At 39.0% G+C, this 26883-nt stretch overlaps 1 protein-coding gene across 1 annotated transcript in view; it reads left to right on the forward strand.

Annotated features, from left to right (window-relative positions):
• The first annotated feature begins 7629 nt into the window (after positions 1-7629).
• Positions 7630-26883, forward strand: part of LOC145987887 (myosin-VIIa-like) — a 197887-nt gene continuing 178633 nt past the window's right edge. Inside the window, exon 1 of the mRNA XM_083122679.1 lies at positions 7630-7773. Within this exon, the coding sequence (XP_082978805.1) occupies positions 7729-7773 (45 nt within the window). The 5' untranslated portion in view covers positions 7630-7728. The remainder of the gene's footprint in view (positions 7774-26883) is intronic.

Genomic DNA, 26883 nt, shown 5'->3' on the forward strand with positions numbered 1-26883 from the left:
TCCATTATTAATGTGAAATTGAACGTGTTGAATGAATAATTCAAATCGTTTGTTCGAACACAAATGCTTTAACACTAACTTCTATCCCCCTTTTTGCGTAATATACGAGGATCATAACGTATTTGATACTACTAGTACTACTACTACTACTACTACTAATGTTGGTCTCGGGTTCGAATCCCAGCTTGGGCATGGATGTTTACGAGTGTTCATTCATCAATTTTACCATATCATCACTCATCCCCATCTTCGCAATTTAGCCAAAAGTGGCACAAGTAGCAAAGTAAAATAAAGGAAATCAATAATACATGTAACAATAACAAATATAATAATAATGTTATAATAATAATATTATTATTATTAGCTTTATGATTATTAACATAATAACAATTATTATTATTAGGATTATTATTATTAAATTATTATTATTATTACTGGTACGTTTATCCTGGTACCTGCCCTCCCAAACAAAAATTCGTGGTTGCGCCTCTGCGTGGAGCACAACGACAGCAGAATAATGGAACCTCCCGTTACAGGCAGTATCATGCTAAGTGAATGTGGAAAAGAAATTCATGTGATTTCAGGTGTTAAACTTTATTTAGATTTCAAAAATTGCTAGTGGATGGAATTGAAAGAACCTTATTGCAAAGTAAAGACGAGTATATCGTGAAAATAAACGAAGAAATTAATATATATCCTAAGTTATACAAACATTTGCAGGTTCATGGTGCATTGGATTCAATCAATATACGTAATTACAAATTAGGATCAAAATTTCACGTTTGTCATATCGTGGGTTTCAGAACAAAAAGTAATTTAGAATGTGTGTGTAAAAATTGATACTATATCCGTCGACTGCACATTTTAAGTTGTCCAAAAAACATTTCATCACATTTTCACAGTTCATGGACAAACGGACCAAAATTTTTATTTTCCATTGCTTGTTCCTTCTTCCAAATAAAGATAAACTACCAACAATGCCCAATCATTTCAAATTCAACATATGGTTGATGAGTGCTCTAAAGACATTTTTACTCGTATATGATGTGATTTTGAAAACTTCATTCCTCTTAATGTGTCTAGTCTCTAGCTATTATTAAGGAATATCGTTTCCATACAGCTAAGAATTGGTGGAGTAAAATTGAAGCTTTGAATTTAAGCATGACATACCAAGATAATAACTCCGAAATTATCATTTTTCTAAAGAACTGTTTGGATTACCCCTGTTCAATGGCAAATAACGAACTGATTGTAGCTTCTGCTACATTACGTATTTGAAACGTACATTAACGGAACGGCATTTTTTCCTCCAGAAATCTGTGCGAATTTTTTATAAAGCTCTGTCCGACTATAAACAAGTGTAAGGCGTTTCATGCTAAACTATAGTGATTGTTCTACTTCTCCCTCCTACACATGTATAAACTAAAGTTTTGTAGCGATTCAATGTGACATTTGCGTTCTAATCAAATCAAGAACTAAAAAAACAGAGCAAGAAAACCCACGAAACAGAAAATCATTCATTTGTTGTTCTTTCATAAAATGAAAGAATATGAAACACATAGAATAACAAGATACAATATTACAAGAAGTGTTGCATTTAAATATCTCTTAGCATGAAGATAAATTTCGTTAATTTCTTTGTTCAGATCTTGGAAGTTAGCAATGGTAAAACGAAATGTATGCTTACAGGACGAAACCAAGTGTCAGGCTGTTAGGTAATAATCAAAATTTAATTATTAATAACAAATCGTTTGAATATTTCCAAATTCAAGTACTTATATTCAAGAGAATATGAAAATCAGGCTTTATTAAGAAAATGCGTGTTACTTTTAAATTCTCGCATAATATCTAAGAAACTAAAAGTTAAAATATACAAAACACCAATTTTGCCTCTAGTATTATATGGTTGTGAAACTTGGTCCATTATATTAAAAGAGGAACATAAATTAAGAGTTCTTGAAAATAAAATCCTGAAAATTTCGACCTGAAAGGGATGAGGAGACAGGTGAGTGGAGAAGGTTACATAATTTAGAGCGGCATAATATGAATTCATATCCAAATATTATTAGAATAGTTACATCAAGAAGACTTAAATAGGCAGGCCATATGGCACGAATGAGAGAGGAAAGAAGATTTGATTTGATTTGAATTTAACATTTTTTGGGTGCGTCAGCACTTAGGCTATTTTGCACCCGTCACATTATACGGGGGCCAGCCCCTTACCATTACAAATAACAACTCTAACGTTGAGTAACTAAAATCTTAAAATATTCTGACTGCTGTTAAAAGCTGAGCTGTAAACGGGCACTCAGCACACACAAGGACAAAAAACAGGACAACACACACAAAATAATACTGGCCATAATGCCAGTCGCCAGAGCCTCGTTCGTCTGCAAAATGCAGTCCAGGGTGTACTGCGTGGAAGTGAGGTTGACTTTTGGGTGCCTACGTGGAAGGTACCCATTACACCCCAAGAGGAAATAAGAGTTTACAGGATTCTTGTTGGGAAACCTGATGGTAAGAGACCTGTAGTAAGGCCAAGACGAAGATGAAGAGATAATGTTGAGATGGACATAAAGGAAATCGGTAAGGTTGGAAAAGATTGGATTGATCTTGCCTAGGATAGGGATAGATGGAAAGCTTGTGTTGCTGCAGCCATAAAACTTTGGGTTTAAGAATGCTAGAGTGTGTATGACTCAGTGGCGTGCGGTGACATTTAAACTAGGGTACGCAACATGGGCCAACCGAAATGAATTATGGGGGCCAGAACCCCCCCCCCCCTCCCTGGCTATCATGTTATTCAGAAAATAACTTTTTTCTGCAATTTTATAATGGGAAATTTCTCATCCTTGTATCAATATCCAAATGTAACGAGGTAAAATATATGTATGATATTTTATATTCGCAAATATATTCTGATAGTAGCTATGTAGAGTCCAACAATTCAACTTTGATTATTTCCTTCATGCAGTGCGATGAACATTGAATGGCACAATCATTTTCCGTTCTCTCAAATTTCATGTAATAAATTTGATAAATCTCAGTATCCTCTACTATTTCACACCTTTCGCAGAGGAAACCAACGAATAAGGCCAACAATAAAGTTTCACTGTTTTTCTACTCAGTCAATCACTCTGTAGAGATATTTTTTCTTCTTCTCAAAAATCAAAATGCCTAATATACTGCTTACCATCCTTCATAACTCCTGCCTGAAACAATTTTTCCAAATCAGGAACAGACCTTCCATTTCGGATTGTTTACACTTTTTTCGTAAATTCCGAAAATCCCTTCTCCAGTATGTCATCAATAACTCCCGGTCCCCCTATTTTATCACTTCACAGCACCGACAAACAATAGAGATCCTGTAATGTAAATAATATGAACGAAACACTCGCTGCAAATTTCACACGACAGAAGAAAGCAAAAGTCAACCTCCCACGGTACGGTGTGTCCGGTCCCGCTATGCCTGAAAACCACGCGTTCTTGTGGACGAATAAATCGGAGTTGCCAGTCGACAAAGTATTTTGTAGAAGGGAGATAATTAAGGACAAGTAGAAAATACGTCAGCATACATCCCAGAACATATCAAAAGCTAAACTACCGTACATCACTTTGCAATGTCTGGCGGGAGGGGGGGCCTCATTCTAATCCCATTGTAAGCATTGTGTTTTATTATGTTTTTCTTTTATCATTCATTCATATCGTTGGGTCAACAATCAACACCCATGCTATGGAACTCAAAGGAAATGTTGATCCCGAAAGGAGATAAACAGATACTCTCATGCTCTGAGAATTGTGCGAAACTTGCAAATTGTTCACATATTTTCCCCTCGACACAGTGACATCCATTCTGGTCCTCACCTCCCTATACGAAAAAAAAAAACTTGCTAGTGTAACTTTAACCTCACATAAATAGTTTACGCGTATATTAAATATGATCTTCCACCACTACATATTCTTGCCCTCCTGTCTGATTCCTGTATCACTTTTTATAATGTATTTTTATTGCAACCCAACAGTAATCTATCTACGCGTGGCTGCTAAATGCTAGTAAGCTAAGCATTCCAGAAAAAAATATGTTGACTACTGTCAACGCTGCATACGCTGTCAAAATCTTGGGTACCCTCGAAGTTTAGAACCGGGAAAGAAGTGGGAGAGAGGGTAGGCGCGGGCATACCCAAACACGTGGTCGGGGCTGATATGAGCCAATGGGGTTACCTTCCGAATTTCTAGGGTACCAAGCAGAAGAAACAGCGTCTTTCTGCGAAAATCGGCAGGAACGCGGATCGGGTGGGTTGCCGAAGTCACAATCGGGATCATTCGGGACTGCCTTCAGGAAGGCAGCAGCGTGTTCGTGCGGAAATCGGAATTTCTTGCAGTGGAACTGCTTTCGGAGCGATAATTGTTGAATTTTCATGTTCGGGGAAGACGAAAAAATGTTTATTTTTTCTTACTGTGTTGTGGGTACGCAGTGCGTACCTTGCGTATCCTGAATGCACGCCGCTGGTGTATGTGTGTGTGTGTTTATATTTTCCCATAGAACGAAGCAGAATCGGCGATTGGGTGCCAAAACTACGGGGAGGGGGGACAAGGACAGTTTGTTTTCTCTTGATAGACAAGGATTAGCATTAATAGCCCATGATACCGGAACAAAAAGTGGCACAAAAAAGTACTAAGTCTTTATTCTCATTAGCGTTCAAGTAACGCTCACGTCACGCTCCGCTCAAATATTGATTGATTGATTTGGTTTATTTTACTTCGCTTTTCTGCCACTTTGGTTAATCGCAGAGATGAGGATGAGTAGCAATATGACGACATTGATGAAGGGACACACACAAAGAGCATTCATGCCCAGGCCGGTATTCGAACCCGGGGCCACTCCGCCACGGAAGTCGGCTGCTCAAAAATTGTTGAACAATTCTTAATGGGAAGTATTCACACCTCTCAGGTCAAGGTCTGCTCAGCTCACGCTCCACCCACGGTCCGGTCACGATCAATTGGAAAGAATGTGTGACCTGAGCGTGAGCGGAGCGAATTTGTGAAGGTGTACAACTACGAAAATCCTGTGTTATACTATTCGTTGTTTTATAACTTTATCTCTGCATTTGTGATTATTTTGGAAATCAAAAGTAGTTCCTTTGTTAGTTTGAACACTTTCAAGTTATTTTTAAACTATATCTATTCAGCGTTAGTAATAAATAAGCATCATGTAGTGTAATTGAAATTTTCTTGCCTTGGACATAGATTTAGTACGATCCTTTCACTACTAGAAATGGCCGCACGTAATTTCGTGTTTTTTTTTCCTTTGTTAAAGACTAAATTTTGTTTCTAAGTAATGATAGATTGTATGGATTTGATTGTTGACTGGAACAGAAGAATGAGTTGGCCGACCTCCATGGCGGAGTGGTTAGCACAGCGCGCTACGATGCCAGAGGTCCCGGGTTCTAATCCCGGTCTGGGCATGGGCGTTCTTTGTGAGTGTTCCTTCATCAAGTTCATTATCATTACTCGTTCTCGTATTCGTGAGCCACAGGTGGTAGAAGAGCAAAGTTAAAGTAAACCTGTCATGTCAATCAAACCAATCAAAAAATAATAAACTGGTCAATCGAAAAGCTGGATGTACAGGGTGAGGCAGAGAGAACGAACGTTTTTGAAACAATCACAAAATCGTTAATTATTGCTTAATTATATTTTATTAACAGCAATGTGTTCATATTTCATTAGCATTTGACAACATCAAGTGTGAAAAACAAGATCTGTCAAGTGATGTCCGTTTTCATTTAGGCATTTCTGAAGGCGTTCTTGGAAGTTGGTCCCCACTCTTTCCAACATCGTGTTGTCGATGTGGGAGACTTCCACGCGAATAGCTGCCTTTAAATCGTCCAATAGACGTATACGCGTGCCTTGAGGTGTCCCCACAAGAAATAATCGAACATGGACAAATCAGGGGACCGAGGAGGCCACGAAATGTCAGCAAACCTGGATATGAGGTGGTCACCGAAAAGACGCCGAAGAACGTCTATTGATGTTCTGGCTGTGTGGGCCGTCGCCCCATCCTGCTGATACCACACACGCCGGATAGGAATACGTTTTCGTCGTAATTCAGGCACAAAGAAGTTGTTTATCATCTTGATATAACGTTGCGAGTTCACAGTAACAGCATTCCCATTAGGGTCTTAAAGAAGTAAGGAACAATGACGCTTGCATTTTCAATAACACACCAAACTGTCACTTTTGGGTTGTGCAGCGGTCTTTCGTACAGTTCTCTCGGATTTTCAAGAGCCCAATAACGACAATTCTGTTGATTCACCATACCATTGAGATAAAAATGAGCTTCATCACTCATTAACAAAATCAAGTTGTCATTTTCCTCACAAATTGCTTCCATCTGGCGTGCGAAGTTCAGCCGCTGTGCATTGTCCCCTTGTCTCAACTTTTGCACAACGATCAATTCGTAGGGGTGAAAATGCAGGTCTTCATGCAAAATACGCCTTACCGAACGATTATCTATGCCAAGTGCAGAAGCATGCTTCCGAGCAGAGCGACTCGGACTGTGCAGCAAAGCTTGTCTGACGCGTTCCACATTTGCTGGGGTACGTACTGTTCGTGAGGCCCCACCGGCCTTTTATTCATTAATGTACCGCGTGTACGAAGTGCATGAATCCAATGTAAGATCGTGTTACGAGTATGAACAGTCTGATTTCGATGGATGTTAAATCGGCGACGAAACTCACGCTGAACTGTCGTGACCGACTTGTTATTCTTCAAGAAACTGTCGTAGGCAAAACGCGGTGCTCTATCTTCCACGGCGCCATGATTTAACCTGAAAAGAAATTAAATAAATGCTTAGATCCTACGAACCGAATAGCACTTGCCGGGCATCTGTCCCTCCCCATGGGGCTGAGTACTAGCCATTCCAAAAACGTTCGTCCTCTCTGCCTCACCCTGTATGATCATGTTGAGATTTCTTCTTTAACTCGCCAAATTTAACCTTTCTAGCAATAATAATTTCGTAGTTATTACCTTAAAAATGGATCTATTTGCCAAGGCTTCAGAAATGTTAGCTCTACACAATTGCTTCTTTTGGGGATATCGACAGGTCACATTAGATCGATTGTTGTCTCTCACGGACAGATAGACGGACTGGTCCAAATAAGTTAATTATGTCGCAGATAAACTGTTATTTTCTACCGTCCACCAAATTTCACCTTTATAGTTCTGGTAGTTCTGAGATAATGATAGTTGACATGGCGGACAGACAGACGAACGTGACCCTGCAATAAGTGCACTTTCAAAGTCTTTGCTGGTTAATCTAGAATGCAAGTGCATTTATCAGGGATGAGAAGGGGAGGATGTGTGACTATTGTATTATACATGACACCTGATTATAAAACAGATGCAGGTTGTTTTTACATTCAAATGGACGATGTGTAGCGAGTTATCAGAATCTGCGATAACGCCGAGGAATTTTATGCCATTTTGATGATTAAGACTTAACCAAAAGAAAGTATGCAATCTTATCATTCATACTTTTATCGACGTGGAGATATTTATCGAAAAAAAGCAGATAAACTAGTTGCACGTCTCATAGACCGATCGGTTCACTGTCGTGCATTTAGTGAGTCATTGTGGAGGAGACGAAATTTAGACCTACTTTTTCAGAATGTGTTTTGTGTGCAAGGGCTAAATTATTGCTGGAGTTGGTGGAAGGAGGAAAGAAGATAAACCATGACGAAGCGTGATAAAGCTGGTGACTCTCATGTCACTGTTTATGTGAGTTCAGAAAATTGAGCATTACTGTTCTTTGGAATGTTCTTTTAATTTCTAGTTGGTTTACGTATCAACGGAACTTAAGTTGGCAAGTGAAGCACAATAATAATTTTAATTTAGTCTTTTTCGGTTGGTTTTGAATGAAAGAGTGAAAGTTTCTTGCTTGCTTGTTTAAGTCCATTTCTTAGTTTGAAGCTTTTTCAATGTAATTCTAGACACTTACTATAAACCTCTTGTCATTAAATTATTATTAACTTCATTATGTGAAGGTTATAGACATGGAACCATAAGATACTTGCATTCGGATATTTGCACAATTAGCCGCAGCCTGACGTGGTTGGAAGTACTTAACAAATTTTGAGAAACCTAGTTTCTAGCAACCTAAACCTGCTTTTTTTTCAGCTATAACTTTCAGAAACATTCTTGATAAAGTGGGTTGGTTTTTGTTGTTAAGTCCACCTTTTGAACAGATAGGCTAATCGGGACTGGACCGATTGCACAGTGGGATCCGAACGATTGTGCAACACGCCTGCACCGGGTATCGGACCCGGGACCCCTTGATTACAAGGCTACAATCTTACCAATAAGCCATCGGAGAGGCCGCATTGATACAGTGGAGTGCCTGGGAATGCCCTAATGGTTCGGTTTTTACAAGTGGTTCTTGGTGCTATATTTTATTATCTTTTCACGTACCCACGTTGATCCTTTTGGAAAAAAAATCCTTCCAACAATAAGACCGCCACTGCTTGACATAGATTAACGATATGTCTGAAATTAATTGTGTAATACCCTTACTGTGTTGCAGAGGCGCCGACTTGTCAAAATTACTGTGGGGCCTCTGATCACTGAAATAAATTAATTAATTCTCCCTCTTTTAAAAATAAAAATTACGTCTTCGTATAGCAGTTTTTAAGCACCTATTATATTCCTTATGCAAATGCAATGTAACATGAAAAAATCATTTAGAAAATGTTTCAAACTCTCTTTATGTCTTTGTGTCTGCTCATTTGTTTTTTAGATAATAATTAACATTTTTATTTAAAAGTAGGCTATGTATTTACATTAAGAGGCCAACATAACAGTTTTTTGCCGGCCTCGGTAGCCGAGCGTGTTGGGTGGTCGACTCAACTCGCTTTGATCCGGAGGTCTCGGGTTCGAGTCCTAGCGAGGGCATGGGTGTGTTTTCATGTCCGCAACAGACTTGTAAAGAATGGACATGTGACGGGTGCAAAGAACCTTAGTGTTGACGTACCCATAAAAATAACGAATATTTACAATATTTAACAGTTTTATTTAATTATTTACATATATGCTAACACAAATCGCAGGAAAATTAGTTTTACTTTTTTTGTTTTGCTACAATATTTTACTTTTTAAATTTGATTTTGCAATAATAAAAAAAACACACATAGCACGCCGTGCTTTAGCAATAATGCCTTTGATCATAGCCGTTCCCGCTTTCGCAATACATACTTTTCATAAGCTTTCCTTGCGTACTTTACTGCAAGCCAGTGTTAAATAAACTCAAAGACTTTAGAATCATTTTCCCCTTATTCTTTGGACTAGAGGAAGAGATTTCGAGGATAACTAAATAGTACATATCAATATTGCCTGAAAGTCGTGTTTACGACCTCAAATTGTTCAGAATTCACTAAACTACATACTGGTATAATTGTCATATCACCTCGTTATTTTGAAACTCTTTTCAGTAAAAATGTTAACAATACTCATAATTATATACTTAGTATATAATAATAAGTCATGTGTTTTGCTGCCTCCGGTCATAGCCTCCCTTCCCAAAGTTGATGGTTTAGCGGTCTCAGCCCCCAAATTTGATGGTCTAGAACATTTCAAATGTGTATTTAAAGTTAAGTTCATGTTGCACAATTCAGAGTAAACTTTACAAGAGAAGCAAAATAATACATTAGATCCTCCTAAGCAAAATTATTTGAGGGGCTCTTCCCCCACATCATTAACATTGGAGGGCTCGAGTTCCCCAAGCCCTATGGAGTCGGCGCCTATGCTGTGTTGTATACATTCCTTGTTAGAGGGCACTGATAATTACAAGTATAACGAGCGCAGAACATGAAATTCAATTAGTTGTTTTGGAAGAGGGGAGCAGCACAGTTGTGGGGGGGGGAGTCTTGCTGGCCCTTCCGCAGGGGGCTGTCTTGTACTTGTACGTATCTCTACTTTTTCATTCCGGTAGAGAAAAGCAAGCCATATTAAGCGAAAGATTTAAATTTTACTTGACATATTTATTTGTCTCGATCAACCATCTCTGTATTGCCAGTTTGCAGCAAGGATTTGAAATGGATGTTCACTCAAGACGAAATGCAAGTTATTTAATTTTTATATTTTTCTGGCCGCGCTTGGCTGTTTTCTGTGATGTTGTGGATCTTACATTAGGAAATGAAACACATTCACAACACAACACACTCTTCTCTATAATAACTGTCAGGTCTACATGCAGCAAACACTTTTGCAACAATTTTAATAACGGTTGGGGAACTAGAGCACTGGCGCAACCACAGGGGGGTACTGCCCCCCAATCTTGGACGGAAATCAATTCTAGGGGGGAGAAGGTGGGGCAAACATTGACGATCAAGGGCATCTGCAGGGAGCACAGAAGTGCAATTGCACCCTTGATTTCAAATGTTATGCAAATAAAAATATATATTTCGTAAAACTTTCTTGCTCGCTTCGCTCGCAATGCCTGCTTTTCTTAGTGTCATCGTGTTAAGAGCTGTAGGCGGCAGTCGGTCCTGGGCGCCGAACGACATAAATGGAAAAGGTTTTAAAAAAGAGAATGCCATGTCGCCCCGTGAAATTTTTGCGCTCTGGCGACAGGGGTGGGCACGGGTGGGCAAGCGCCCACCCGATTGCCCACCCAATCAAATTCACTAAGTACATATACTAGGGGATATGTGAATGTTTCAATAAATAAGTGTGTTCTGGTATTCATTACATGTATATTTTACTCATGAATATTATCTGTACTAGAAATGTTCACATATCATCATTCCATAAAAAGCTGTGTTAGCTTTGTCATTAGAAAGCAAAAAGAATTACTACAGAACTTGAAACAAAATAAACTGTCATCAATTGAATACTTCTATGATTAGAAGCAGCTATAGTAGGCTTAGGAGGTGCAAAATTATGAAGGGTATGGTCAACATGAGATCAGGATTTAGGATGACGTTGAGGTCTGCAGCTCTGGGCCTTCACTGGGGAAAACTACTTGGAAAAGTACTGCATAAAGAAAAAAGGAGGTACTTCGGATGTGATGAAAAAATGTAGAAATACGTATAACTAACCACCTCATGTAGCTTAGCGAAAAGTTATAACTGAAACTGTGGAGGGGATTGAGGTGGGGTATTGGTGTTGTAAGCTCCGGGCCTTCACATATAGAAATCCCGGCCTGCACATGATTAAAATTATCTCTAAATAAACAAATAAAAACCCCATCTTAGCGTTGCTTCCTTCAGCAACACAATAAATTATTTCGACTTTTTAATTAGGTCTACATTGAAATTCCAGAAGTGTCTCTTTCTTCATTTCATTACAATTTTTACATACATGTCATCTTCAAATATCTACGTGGTATACAAATAACAACTTTGTATTAGTTCTACTAATAAATACTAATATGAAGTAATCACAATAATCACTACAATACCGAGGTGTGTATATTTTGATGTAACAGTTATGTGGGTTTGGAAAAAGCAATAGAATTATTGAATTGGTAATGGGTGGCTAATTCTATTTAGAAATCCTAGTTCCACACATAAATTTTGCCTATCAGTTACGTACTCATGCGATTTTTCTTATGATTAACTTACGTAGAATTAAAAGAAGAAAGGGTTGGAAGGTAAGCTTTGTTTTGAGGGTGTCAGAGAACTAATCAATCACGATGAGAATAGTTTAAACTTTAGAAGCATCAGAGGTTCAGCCGAAAAGGTCAACAGAATGTAGATGCAGATGAAGTAAAGAAAAATGGTGTCATGTGGTACCCATTAGAAAATTTTGTTTGTTTGTTTTTAAATCCATTTTTATGCTCAGATAGGCTAATCGGGACTAAACCTGCAGTTTAAAGGAGTCCGAACCAGTGTGCATTGTGCTTCTACCAGGGGAGGGGGCAGTAGAAACCAGAACCTCTTCATTGTAAGGCGACAACGTTATGCCATTCGAGAAAAAATATACTACAGAAATAATTCACAGGAAACGTGTCATTTTATCACCACAGAAGATGCGTTCATTTAAGAGGGTGTATTGCCAGAGACAAATATTTGAGACTTTCGGAAAACAACGTTATTATTCACGGAGTTAGCTGCCTTGATCCAAGAATGAAACCATGTGAAATTGAAACTACCACCTCAACTTTCGAAGAGGATGAACTAATGAAACTCCACTTTTGAAAGAGTAAGTTGTTGCTGATTCGACTGATTTGTTCTATGTGAAATCACTTTTCTGCTAATTTGGCTAATGGCGACGATGAGGTTCAATGGTGATTAGGTGAAAGTGACGAAGGGCGAAAACAAATACACGCAGACACTGAAAATACAAACCCCCACAAATTATTATTTTGACTGTGATTCCAGGTGCCAGAGATTACCTTTAAGATTATAGTTTCCAGGGTATACTGCGTAATTGACATTTGAGCGCTTTCGAAAAAGTAGCACCATACAACCCAAGTCATCTGTGAAAAAGAGATGAATTACCGGGTATGGTGGATTAGCAAATAATCTCTTCAATTCTTAACAGATTTTTCGATGTTACTTGATTATTACTTTTGAGCTATGTTTTGTCAAAATAGCCTTTCATAAGCCTTGGGATACTTTATGCAGAATGAAGAAAGATTTTTTCTTCGCGCGCGTGTGTGTGTGTGTGTGTGTGTGTGTGTGTGTGTGTGTGTGTGTACATTCACAATAAGACATTAATTTTAATCCAAATATTCAGTGGCTGCGATTAGGAGGAGCAAAGGGGAAAGTTCACCTCGCCACATTTTGCCAATTGTTGCACCCGCACTATGGCCTCTTAATGCTAAGATTTTCTTACCAAAAAAGTAAACTGTCCTTGTCCCAAAGTTTTGGCACCCGATCGCCGTTACTGCAAACATTCATTCAGATATTTGTCAGTTGTAATAACCTTGTAAGCCACGAAAAGTGATCATTAACCCCCACGTTTCAGTCAAAAACTCATATGATAAAAATAAAATGATCAGGAACATGCATTTAAATTACGATAAAGTAATTTTATCAGTGGCGTGCGGTGATAAATCAGGCAGGGGAACAGGTCACCTGCACTTGCTCCCCCTCGCATGGGTGTCTTAATATAATACAATAGATCAAGTAAAATTCAACCCTTATTGAAATGTCAGAAGTGACAAACATGAGGCACGTTAAAATTATATGACAATAATAATTTTAAAGCAAATGTGATATAATATAAAGAAAACATTAAAAATAAAATTGTTGATGCGCAACAAAGAAAAATTTGATAATATAAATTTATGAGTCATCAGAGAAAGAAAATAATATTTTGTCGTGACCTGTTTCATCTCTTTATTCGTAGATTAAGTTGACGTTTTTTCATAGAGTTGAGTATTCTTGTAATTCAAACTTCCTCAATGCAATAATGGCACGCAGATGGTTGAGTTTTTCATGACGTTCGCTAGATTAGTCAGGGTGGCTACTGCAGGACCATAATAAAATTCAAGTATAATTCCCGGTTTTCAAGGCGAACTTTACAAAAATTCAAGCAGATGTTTTATCTATTTCAAACTAAGGTTTTACCGTCTCTCACCACCCACACACATACACACAAACAAATTCTTATATTAACAATAGGCCTATATGGTTTGTGCGATTCCAATGAATCCAATAATTCTAATTCACTTGGACGGTACATATATATAATTTAAGGCGCAGAGTTTACATTTGTCATTTCACATAGCTACTCGGCAGTAGCGTGCCGGGGGGGGGGGGGTTGGTAGGGGTTATACCCCCCCCCCACTTTGGCCCAATATTCCTAAAAAAGAACGTCAATGGTAGGAAAATACGACAAAATAACAAAATGAGGGCCGACTACCAAGAAAAAGTATAGGTAACCCCTCCCTTACAAAAATCCTGGGCACGCCACTGCTACTCGGGACTATAAATACATCTACAAACACAAGTCACAATTGTTACGGGAAATAGTAATCTACGAAAAATTGTTAATTCTATAAGAATTTTTAATTTACCTAATCAACTTCAAGATATATTATTTTGTAATAATCTTCCGTCCATCAGATGGATTGTTCCGCAAAGAACACTAACAAAGTAAACGGATTGGGAGAATTCTGTTTCATTTTCCACGCAGCTTTCTTTTTCTTCCTTGATAAAAATAAAATCTAAACTGTGAAAAACTTGTTTCAGGTCATTAATAAATATGTATAAATTCAATGGAATTGGGATTTTAAAAAGTTGCAATTTTTCATGTCTACGGAGAAAATTTCAAGCAGAATTCACGCACAATTCCCGGAGCCAATAATTCACGCATAATTCCCGGAATTCAAGAAATTCCCGGTGAGTAGCCACCCTGTTAGTAGAAGTTGTTAATGTGACAAAACCCGACCTGTTCCAGACTCCCTTCTCAGGATTAAACAAGGACAACAATATAATTTGCCACTGGAAGAATATCCAGTTAATCATTTTACAGAGTTATAGTAACTCGTTTGAAAATGCCTTGTGTATGATTTCGTTTTATTTTTTAATTCAGTTAGGATGTGTGTTGGTTTGTTGTATTTTCTGCAAAGGCAATGAACTACAGGCTTTCGTACTCAGCCGGTCGATCATACAACACTCGCAACATTCGCTTTCTTGTCCTGCCGCTGCGTGCCTTGGAACTTTGGTCTTGGGGTTGGTGGAACAGGTGGATGTGAGCTGTTCCCTCGGAAGCTATTTCGCAGCGTTTAGCCAAGGCATTTAGCAGACGCTTAGACTGTAGAAGATTTTTTCAGTTCGTTATGAATGTCAGACGCAAGTTCTCAACGAGATTAGGAAGTTATGGACTTTCTACACTCAAAAGTATCACTTATGACGCGATTAAACTTCAGCACATAGCAAAAACTGGAAGAAAAGCGAATCCGCAATATCTATCTGAGGGAACAGCTAGAGCGTTCAGCTTCCGTGGTGCCGTGGGGATCGTTTACTTTCGCGCGTGGTCGGAAATACTCGGCTTCAGACAGTAGAGGGCATGATACTAAGAGACCATGGTAGAGCATGGGGTGAGAACCATGATGCGTTGGGGGTAGGTGACGTCAACAAACGTCCAGCCACGGTGAAAGATTTTGTTCAGTGTTACTTTTGGAAACGTTGATTTCGGGAGAAAGAAGTGTTCTATTATGTTAATATAAATAATTTAAATAGCCCAAAAGCGCAGTAAGTAGGAGGGAACAGCCTGTTCCCTCTGTTCCATGGAGGGACCGCCACTGAATTTTATTATTCACCATTGTCTACCACCACACTTTCTATCACTGTCGCCGGATATATAAAATTGAGTATGTGCCTTGTATCTTTTGCACTTGAAGGACAAAATGTGATGCAACCGATTCATATTTATTTCACTACATTGACATGAATGAAGGAATGTGATTAGAACGTATGGCACACACAAAAACGTCCGTGAAATAACTGTGTACATCGGGTGGAACAAGATGCGAGAATAGATTAGAAAAGAAAGAGGAAAGACACCAAACACACACACGTGTGTGTGTGTGCCAGTTAAGAGAAACATTTGAAGAAAGGAACGAGAGAAAGTGAAAGGGAGAAAGAGGTAACAATCTGAGAAAGAAAAGAGAAAAGATGAAATGTAAAGGGAAAAGAAGTGTAGGGAAATTGGGAGTGTAAGAGAGGAGGGGATACATACATATATACATACATATATACATACATATATATACATACATATATATGGCCTTACATTTATACCTGCCCACCCTAATCTATCAATATACAGCTTCTGCCCACCCGGTGAAAAATTTCTGGCGCCGCCACTGCTATTAAATCAATATTGTTTTCAGTTTTCAAAAAAATGGATCTAAAAATTTTCTTGCTCGCTTGTTTTCTGTAATGCACTGTAAATTACCAGATCAACTGATTTCGTCTTTAATGAATATGAATATTTTTTTGAGGAAAAGGAGCGTGTACATTTGAGAGACAATTTATAGCATTTTTGCGGTTGGTTTCTTATTTATTTATTACAAGTTTCAGACTCTGCAATATCGGGAATCTGCCTTCAAAATGAACGAAATCTGATAAAGCTGGTGGCGGTGAAGGCTGTTGATCAAAGGATCGGTTCTGAAAATTTGCAAGTGCATTTACACAAGAAGGCAGTAGTAGTAAAGTGGCGAGGTCCTTTTGATTGTTGGTTGCCCGTGAAAAATTTAACAAATGGAAAATTACACGGCCATGGCTTGATGTATCTAGTGATGAAGTTCCACATACATAACCTTTCAACACCTTAAAACACATGGGCAATTTGGAAAGTGGTATCCCTTGTTGGAAATAGTTTTTGGTTTCAGCACGTGTTGTCAAGTTGGTAGTTTTGTAATTTTGCAGCAAGTTAAAAACATTTGTAAAATATAATTACTAAAAATACGGAAAAAGCGATATTGAATTAATTCTCTTGATCAGTTCCGTAACAACCATGGACGTTCGCAGGGAGGGGCAAGCAACGTATCTTTTTCCAGGGGAAAAGGTGCAAACGAGGCACATTTCCCTACTCAGAAAATATTGCTTCAGTTTGAAGTTATCATGTTCCTGCAACGCCCTTGCAATAATTAACATATGTTACTGTGACTGAAATGAAATTATGTGTGTGAAATGTGTACTTCTTGTTTGACTTTCATCTTCCAGGGATGGGGGTCGTGACCCTCCTTGCCCCACTTTCTGGACGCCCATGGTATCAACAATTGATCATGAAATTACATGCTCAATGATGGGCGTTAGATATGTACTAGTGGTAATTGGAATTGTCTTGTATCAAGGAGTCCCAGACTAATTGAGGACTAAAAGTGGTAATCGTTGTAAGTGCCAAAAATCGAAAGTGTTGGGAAATCGCATCGTTCCGCACATCATCCCGTAAGAACGTGCACACTAGTGACCTCTTTACATGCCCTTTGAACTACTTAGAGATGTTGCACTTTCTATTTTCAAATGGTAACATGAACAAATTCGACTGGGGCGACAATATCAGCGCCTGCTGAGATACGTTCGCTCGGAACACAAGTCGCCCTGTGCTCGTTTGCCGCTGTTTGCAGCATGCAAGAAAAGAGAAGAGATTCACTCTTCTAGATCGCGGTATTATGGGCTTCACGCACACTGTTAGCGTTGTGTTCACGATACAGCAGTGTTGCAATCCCGTTCCATTTCAGATCGTGTAGCGGAGTAGAGGCAACCCACACATCGTCCTAAATCGATGGATTTTTTTTGGAAAAGGGAATTCTATGGTTCACACTGTTCCGGGCATGAAATGGAAAGAAAGAAGGGAAGACGGAATGGGGAGGGGGGGGGGCAACTGAAAGCGAAAGGCGTGCTTTAAACAATGTCTTGCATTGTCTTTGCTTAGTCCAGCTTGGTCAAATTAAACTGCCCTTGTGGCTCTGTAGTCGAATTATCTTATCAACCCGCGCAGGGGAACCGTGGATCAGTCAGCTGTGCCTGCTCGTGCATTGCAAAATTGTTGCACTGTCAAAAGCCCCTTCCTGTTTCAGTGGAAAGTGTTTGCTTTCATAATGAAAGGGAAAACTGTACATAGCGAAAGCAGAGACGTAATATTTAACGTTGTTGAATTTTTGGAGGGAAGTTAGTTACAAAGCGTGTAGCGACTGCAGTAATAATACCGATACGGTGGAAGAGAAAGGAAAAGTTTGAACTACAAAGAGGGCAGCGAGGAGTGGACTGAGTGAGTACTGTTATTTTCTTTAATATTTATTATTCTCTTGAATTCGCTTGCTTCTGTCGGTCATTAGAAGTAATCAACTGCTAGATATATTACAACTGGTTTTGTGCATGTGGTCGTTGGTTCTGCTGTACCTTGTTTGCAGGAGTGGCTCGAGATAAAATTTTCGCAAGACGAGGTGGAATTTTGGCGCCCCCTACTTTCCACCTTCATCCAATATAAATCATAACCAGGTTATATATTTACGGTTTTAATGACGAAAAATAATAGCCTTATTTTAAAAATGCTTTAATACTGTTCAAGAACACGTTTATTGTGTTTATTATGTTTATTTAATACCTACAGATCGGTATTTCTATGTCTATATTGATTTTGTCAGGTTATCGAATGTTGAATTATATGTACCCAATAACATCGCTCTTCTCGTGATCGACGGAAAATTCACCAAAGTATTTCGAATTTATATATATTAATATTTTTTATATTTTTCATGAAATAAAACTCTCTCATAGCCTCATTTTCAGTAAAAGGTGGTCATAACTTGGGTTCCCAATGCATTTAGCATCATTGTGTACGCAAAAACGGATGCGAGTATTTGAGAGGGGTTAAATAACACTTCTTCTGGACACGAGTCTGAAGTGCACACCCATAAAGTCAGACCACGAGCCGCCACTGGTTCCAGCTTCAAATGAATGACTTGGTAAATAAATTATATTTGTGTGTGTTTAACATATTATATAATTAATAATATTGGACCTCCACGATGGCGTAGTGGTAACATCATCGCTTTGTAATCAAGGAGTTACGGGTTCGATACTCGATGGAGGCACATAATGATTCGGATCCCACTTTAAACTGTAGGTACAGTCCCGATTAGCCTAGCTGTACATAAAGTGGACTTAAAAAACGCAAATTTAAAACATGTATATTATTAATGTGGAAAACAACATATAATTTATAAGGAACCTTATATGTATAACACATAATGTAATACATACACACACTCCGACTTGGACGTCCCTGTTTGCCCCGTTCAACGCATTTGCCTCCCCAGAAAAATACAGACGTCTTAATTTTCTAGCAGGGGAACAAAAAGGTTAAGCAATGAAAATATTTTCAATCTGCGTCGAAAACATACTGTAGCTTCGTATCCGAAACTATTGAGCACTTCTCACTCCGGCAGAGGAAAGGCCGGAATGCCAGAAAATCGCGACGATACGTCAACCGACGAAAAGACGCTTGACAGGCTTTGGCCCTCAAACGGTGGTTGTGATACGGAGTTTTGTTTTAAAATGAATAGCCAATACTCATGATGATAGAATACAAGGAAGATATTAAACCAAAGAAGAAAGGGAAAATAGCGGGACGTTGATTATTGCTGTCAGTTAATATCTAAATGACAGAGTGCATGATTTTTTCCCTATCTGGCAGCTCGCTGTAGATTACATAGAGGTGCTGATTGATTGCCACAAATAACAATGCCTATACGTCAGCGCAGAAGGATATATTAGTCATATGAAGAACAACCATCGTTGCATGTAAACTTGAAGTGCAGAAAAATATGGCAATATATAGGACTGTGTACTAACGGTCATATATTCTCGCTGTAAAAATCCTGCGCACGCCACTATAATCAACCAACTGTATGTTCTCAGATTGTGCTATTTAAGCAGATGTGGGCTGAAAATGCAGACGTTCTCCCTGATCACAATGCTAGAGTTTTTCAAATGTGCAGTGACGGCGCCAACCTGAAATAAGTGGGGGGCTACAGATTTCGGAGTCAAATTCTCGGGGGGCTAACTAATACCGACTAAAATGTACTTACTTCATACTTTTAGGGTATTTTACTGCTTGCATATTTTACGATCAGAACTCAAGATAAATCAATGAGATGTTGCATTTTGTTCCATCATATACAAAAGTACTTTTAGGCACGAATCTTTTATGTCAAATGAAATGCAATAATTATATTGTTTCTTTTCCTAAGCCATTATTGAGTGGAATAATATCAGTCTTACTATTCATGTGAAGAGTACAAAATACACCATAGAAACTAGCCGGCCCCAGTGTGATGTTTAGCACATCGCGCTACGACGCCAGGGGTCCCGGGTTCGAATCCTGGCCTGGGCATGGATGTTTGTGAGTGTCCCTTCATCAATTTCATCACTCATCCCCATCTTCGCAAATTAGCCAAAAAGTGGCACAAAAGGCGAAGTAAAATAAAGCAAGCAAATAAAAGCCATAGAAACTACACTCATTACATTATCAACTCGCTGGATTTTCGTATAAATACTACACTAACACTATTTCTATGTAAACAGTGTGACTAACTTCTTGCTAAAATGAGGAAATGAGCCACAGTAAGAAACTACGATAAGATACGTCTGTTTTTATGAGCAGCCACAACCTTTTTTAAATCCAAAGATTTTGCAATCTCTTCAAGGGGCAGAACAGATAGAGCACTCAACCTCTCGTCACCAATTAGATTTCGAAGGTTTGTCGCAAGCAACCGTTGATGGGGATATGAACATTTCAATAACACAAAGCTTATAAAGTTTGTAAAATGAAATTTTGAATGTTTCAATCATTGCAAGCAGCTGCTGAAGGTCTTTATTTTGGCTTCAATTCTGCCTCATAGTGTGCCATGACTCTAAACTGTCTAAATCACAACAGTAGGGAGCGTATAAACATTGTAGCTTTTCATGCTTCAGAAAAGTGGCACTAACTTAATAAAGTAGGCATCAAATAAGCGAAAACACCCTTGAATAGAAACTGTATTAATGATACCATTTTCTCTTCCATGATGAAATACGAGGTGTGGCTAGAAAAAACCGGACTGTTGCTACAAAATCTTTTATTGGTTATTTTGTACAATACGAACATTACCCCCGTCAAAGTACTCCCTTGAACTATCGATACACCGCTCCATACGAATCTTCCATTGATGGAAATCATTTTCTGAAACCATGTTCATGACCTCCGTCTCTTTTGTTTTCACAGATTCTACGGTCGTAAATCTGGTTCCTTTCAGTGCTGATTTGACCTTTGGGAATAAGAAAAGTCGCACGGAGCAAGATCCGGCCAATAGGATGGATGCTCTAACATTGTGATTCCATACTTGGCCAAAAAAGCCTTGATTGACAATGCCGTGTGGACAGGAGCATTGTCCTGATGAAGAATCTATGATTTGCTTTTCCACAAATCAGGTTGTCATCTTCTTACTCGCTCACGAAGGCTCGTCAGCACCGTAATGAAATAATGTTGGTTGACAGTTTGACCTTCGGGTACCCAATTTGAATCAATTCACCGACATTTGCAATGTTTGATTCCGTTTTTGACGTGCAAGGCCATCCAGGATGCGAGTCGTCCGCGATCACTTCTCGTCCCTCTTTAAACCTTTGAAACCACTCAAACAATTGAGAGCGTGATTAACACTCATCTCCGTACACTTCCTTCAACAAAACATAGGTTTCTGTGGCGGATTTTCCAAGTTTCATAAGAAACTTCACATTGATACGCTGTTCCACTTTCACACTTAACATTTTTTTCCGACGGAGCACAGATGTACGGTTCATTTCGTCCACAAGGTACAGCGGAACTGAGCAGCGCGCACCCAGGGCAATCACACAGTCGATAGGCAGGATATCACGTTATACACTCATGCATTGCTTGACCTTGATGCGCTTGCCGTTTGACGACAGCAACATCAATCCGGTTTTTTTGTAGCCACACCTCGTATCTTACTTTTCTTGTTCAACGACTGGAATTCAGAACTTAGGGCTAAAAATGGGGAGGATGTGAGAAATATCGCCCACTTAGGACGGTGCCACTCTCAAGGAACAAAAATATTTTCATTACAAATCCACCTCCACTACGAGACAAATATATTGACATAAAATCGATGAATATATGTAGTTGCAACTCTTGCACTGGGAATTTTGGTTAGAGAAGTGACTGCTGAAGATTATAATTTTATTTCAGAATATATTATGCTCTGAATATTGATCAGAATTGGATCACTAGTTTTATGAGATGTGCTTCAAAGATTGATTCTTCTGCACGGAATCAAATTTAGCCACTTTGACGGTACTGCACAAATTATTTTCTAACATCACAAATAATAATTAATTAGCATGTAGGCCTAGACCTGCGAAGAATGAAATTTGCCCAAGCGTGCTAATTTTTGCAACGTATGCAAAAATGAACCGAAAGAGATTTATTTCAACATATTTCAGTACACATATATACATATATGTTACATATTTCGAAATTGTCTGCTTTTTCTAACAACATAAATGAAGGGGGCTATGCGCTTATGTCCTGGTGCATTTAAATAAACCAGGACGTCAGTTGCTCTGAATTTAAACGGTTCCCCCGCCTTTTTTTCTTTTCTTTTCTGTTTATTATTCAAAATATACAATATGTAATACAATAATAATGATAATAACAATGATAATAAAAACATGGTATTATAATATTGGTTGTGAGATTTTACACATTGGAATTTATGCTAACCCAATGAGTTATTTATATGCTTCTTTATATTATTATCATTTTTGATTCGTGAATTAGTTATGGGAGAATTGAATAACTTGCATATGCACTTTGAAATGTGCGATATAGTATGTTAACCATGATAATGATGATGAGAAAAATTCAAATGATTTGGTTTCTGTTAATTTTCTATTCTGGTAAACCAAAACAGATTTGATATAATGCATTTCCACAGGTAAAATTTACTAAAGTGTACCATTATGTATTATGTTTCTCTTAAACACGCGAAGACGTTCCCTCCTGATTCTGGGGGCCAGAACAGGGCCCAATTGCCAGGCTGCAACAAGCTAACCTACGTTTTTGAGACAGGAAACACTTGTTCGTTGCTCATGAAGGTTTTTAACCTCTTGTAATTCTACCGCTGTCGCGTGTAGTGATATGTTCGGAACACTATGCTGATAGGAATTCCGTGTCAGCATTCTTTCTCGGGGGAGAGATGACTGCAGCCGTACAAAGTGCAACGTCCGCGTGTAGAGTGTCGCTGCCGCGGTTCTCGGAGTTTCTCACATTTGAAGTTCGTCTTTTAAGTGCGCTGGAAAATTAATAAGACATTGGTTACATATTATTTGGAAATAAATCTGTTACAATTAGTTCGTTATTGATAAGTACGTGTATAAAAGTTAAGATATAGAAATTAAAATATGATTTCCTATATTTTGATTTTTTAAATATATATATATATTTAGTTTGAAAAAAACATGCTAGCTTAGTATCTAGAATGAGACTGTAATTAAGGATAAAGTCCTAGGTTAATAGAGTCATATAGTTAGCTAGGATATTATGATCCATTATGTTACCATCACCTAAGTAATATACAATAAGAGATTATATATAAGGTAATAATGATGATTTTAGTGAAATATAATTATGCAATATATAATATAATGTTTGAGTTATAATTATTAATTGTGCGGACATATACACATAACGTAAAATAAAATTGTAATTTGGTGATAAAATATGGAGTTTGATTTTAATTTATATTTAAACTTTAAAATATAATGTAATTTATAATGAATTTAACATGTACGTACAATTGAAATCACCTGGGAGGTCACTGGTATCCAGCGTTGTGCTGTTTACGTGGTTTTTTTGCATCTGAAGTTTTGGTTATGTGCCCCACAATGCCAATTTAATTACTTCAGGAGTGAACCCCCGGAAAAAGAGAGAGAGAAAATTATACGAGGCGCATCCAGAAAGTAAGTTTCCCTATTTTTTTTTAAAAAAAACAACACAGTTTCAGGAAACCATTTATTGCCAACAGGTACAGCAAAGGTGCAGCTATTTTTCAACATAGCAACCACCAGAATTGAGACACTTGTCGTATCGTGGTATCAATTTTTGGATCCCACTGTCGTAGAACTCTGCCGCCTGTGAATGGAACCAGCGTGTGACAGACGTCTTCAGATCTTCGTCGTTGCCAAAACGCTCACCGGAGGACAGGAATTTCTTGAGGTGAAAGAAAACGTGAAAATCGATGGGAGCCAGATCAGGACTGTAAGGTGGATGATCAAACAACTCCCAGACAAATTCCGTCAAAACAGCTGCTGTGCGCCAAGCCGTATGTGGACGAGCATTATCATGGAGGAGCACAACACCTGCAGTAAGCATGCCACGCCTCTTGTTTTGAATGGCACGTCGCAATTGCCTTAGTGTTTCACAGTAATGGTCAGCGTTCACCGTTTCACCTCTGGGGAGGAAGTCAATGAGCAAAATGCCCTTCCTGTCCCAAAACACGGTGCACATCACTTTCTGTACCGACAGCGTCTGTTTGAATTTCTTCTTGACCGGAGATCCACTATGCCGCCAATACATTGACTGCTGCTTGGTTTCCAGGGTGAAGTGCGAAATCCACGTCTCATCGCCCGTGACGATCCTGTCGAGGAAATCATCGCCGTCATCATGGTACCGTTGCAGGAATGTCAGTGCTGCTCCTGAACGTTTCATTTTGTGTTCGGGTGTCAAGTTTTTCGGCACCCACCTGGCACAAAATTTTTTGAACAGCAGGCGCTGCGTGACAATCTCATGCAACACGGATCGCGATATCTGCGGAAAAAGGCTACTCAACTCCGTAATCGTGAAGCGACGGTTCTCTACGATGCGCTGCCGCACCAGCTCAACCAGATCATCAGTGATGAGGGACGGACGCCCACTGCGCTCTTCATCATGGACACTTTGACGACCTTCCGAAAACTGCCGACACCAGCGACGCACCATCTGGTTACTCATAATGTGCGGCCCATAGACCTCACAGAGCTGACGATGAATGTCAATTGGCGCAATGCTTTGTGCATTCAGGAACTTTATCACCGACCGAACTGTCCGCCTGGCATATGATTGATACGTCTTAGCTCTGCTGCGCATGCGCAATTTACACGGCTCATTATGTTTACTTTCACGGGAAAAAAATAGGAAAACTTACTTTCTGGATGCGCCTCGTATATATAATATACTTGAGGGTCACATAATTGATTTGCTCTTACTTTTTAACTTCAATTTACTTAATTGTTCTATTGCTCCCAGGGACTTAAGTATCTAATTTAGTATTTTTGAAAGTATTTAATTCATTTATTGTTATTTTTTTAACAGTTATTATCTATTTAAGGATTTCATTTATCTTCTGGAAATTCTCTTCAATGTCGGCATCCCGTCGATCCTCCTGGTGCTTCCTCCTCTTCTTCCTGTTGTGGGTCCCGCAGTGGTGGGGGTGGTTCCCTGGCCAGATTCCCGTCTCTTAATCTTTCACTTCTTCTGAGCACTTGTGGGGGTGAAGGTGCGGGAAGGGGTGGGCGCGGAGTATCCGTTTCCGTCAGATAAGTCCGCAACTCCGTGTCCGACACTAAATTGGCAAAAGGTAATTTAACTATTTTTTACCATCACCTCGTAATAGCTGGAAGATGTTTCCATTGGGTAGGTCCTTTCTTGCCGAGATGATCTCCTCACTTGAGGCGGGGCAAAGCAGCACTCGATTCTGGTGTGTCGACCTCTGTCCTGCAAGCTTTGCACAGATCACTATCCCTTTTGCCTATTTTCTTCAAGTAACTTCCATAAGGGGCATGCCCCGTAAGAAGGTGCATTAGGCCTTTTGAAGGTATATCGTCCTTCCACAGTACATTTTCCTGAGTACACGGGACGAATTGGTATAATCTCCTTCCCTTTACACTTTCGTCCCACTCTCTCTGCCAGTCCCTATTTATTTTTGCTTTCATATCCTGGACAGTGGGGTGGAAACCCCCCATTTGCTCCATCACTTCCCTTTCGTTCCCTTTCTTGAAATGATAAACAACTGCCTTTCACTTAATATGGTAGTCAATTGGCAGGACCCCATTATGACAAAAAGTGCCTGTGATGATGTCGTTTTAAAGGCTCCTGTTATTCTTAAATTAACCTTTCTGTAAGAAGACCTTATTTTTTTACGTAAGATGTTTTATGCAGCGAGGAGACCCACGCGGTTGCGGTAAGTAATAATCGAGAAATAAATAGAAACCAGGTATTCCTTTATGACAGAAGGGTGAAGTCTATAGTTATTGGACGCTATTGTTGAAATTTTATTCATAAGGGTTTCCCCTTTAGAAGTGACATTTTCGATATGTTTTTTAAAGAATAGTCCCTCTTCTAGGGTCAACCCCAGGTACCTGGCCTCTTTTACCCTCTATATTGTTTGTCCGTTCAGCTTGATTTGCGGATGTCTGTTTAGGCTGAGTTTGAATTTTGAAATGATATATTTAGTTTTAGTTTCTGATAATTTTAATTTAGCCTTATTACACCACTCTGAAAGTGCGTCTAGGGCAGTGGTGGTATTTCTTTCAATTTCTCGTCTTGAGTTGCCAGGAGTTACAATCATAAGGTCGTCCGCGTAGGCTATGCATTTACGTACTTCATTAATTTCTTTTAAGGTTTGGAGACAAGGTTCAAAGTTGATGTTCCAAAGGTTGGGACCCAAGACGGGCATCCCTTCGATGTAATTTTTGTGATTTCGCCATCCGGTAACTGTAATGTTACTTTTCTATCCACGAGGTAGTCTTCTAGGATCCTGTAGAGGGTTCCCGGACATTCCATTTCTCTAAGGGTGTGGAGCAGATGGGTCCACCATAAGTTATCAAACGCTCCCGATATGTCGGCAAGGGTTGCCACTGCGTACTTATTTCCAATTGAGTTTATTGCGTCCAGCAAACTATTTACGGCGTATTCTGTCGACCTTCCTTTTGTGATTCCAAATTGTAGTCCAATGTTTTCTTTTAGGGCCAGGAATTCTAACAATCGTTTTGTTAACAATTTTTCTAATATTTTCCCAAGAACATTTATGAGGCAGATCGGGCGATAAGATTTAATTTGTGTTTCGTCACGAACAGCATCTTTCTTTATAATAATTACATTTGACTCTTTCCAGGGTGTGGGAAACTTTTTCATTGCCCGACAGTCGTTGTACGTACAGGGAGGTTAGAATGGGGGTAAGTCTCTCGGACGCCATCTGGATAATTTCCACGGGGATGTTATCTGGTCCTGGTGATTTTTTCTTTTTTAATGTCATTATCAGTGTGGCCATTTCCTCTTCCGTGAAAGGTAAAATTGGTAAATTATTGTAATTGTCGTGATTCTCACGTCTTGCGTTTT

Source organism: Lepisma saccharinum, chromosome 5 (genome assembly GCF_977018435.1).
Source record: "Lepisma saccharinum chromosome 5, izLepSacc3.1, whole genome shotgun sequence".
NCBI lineage: Eukaryota > Metazoa > Arthropoda > Insecta > Zygentoma > Lepismatidae > Lepisma > Lepisma saccharinum.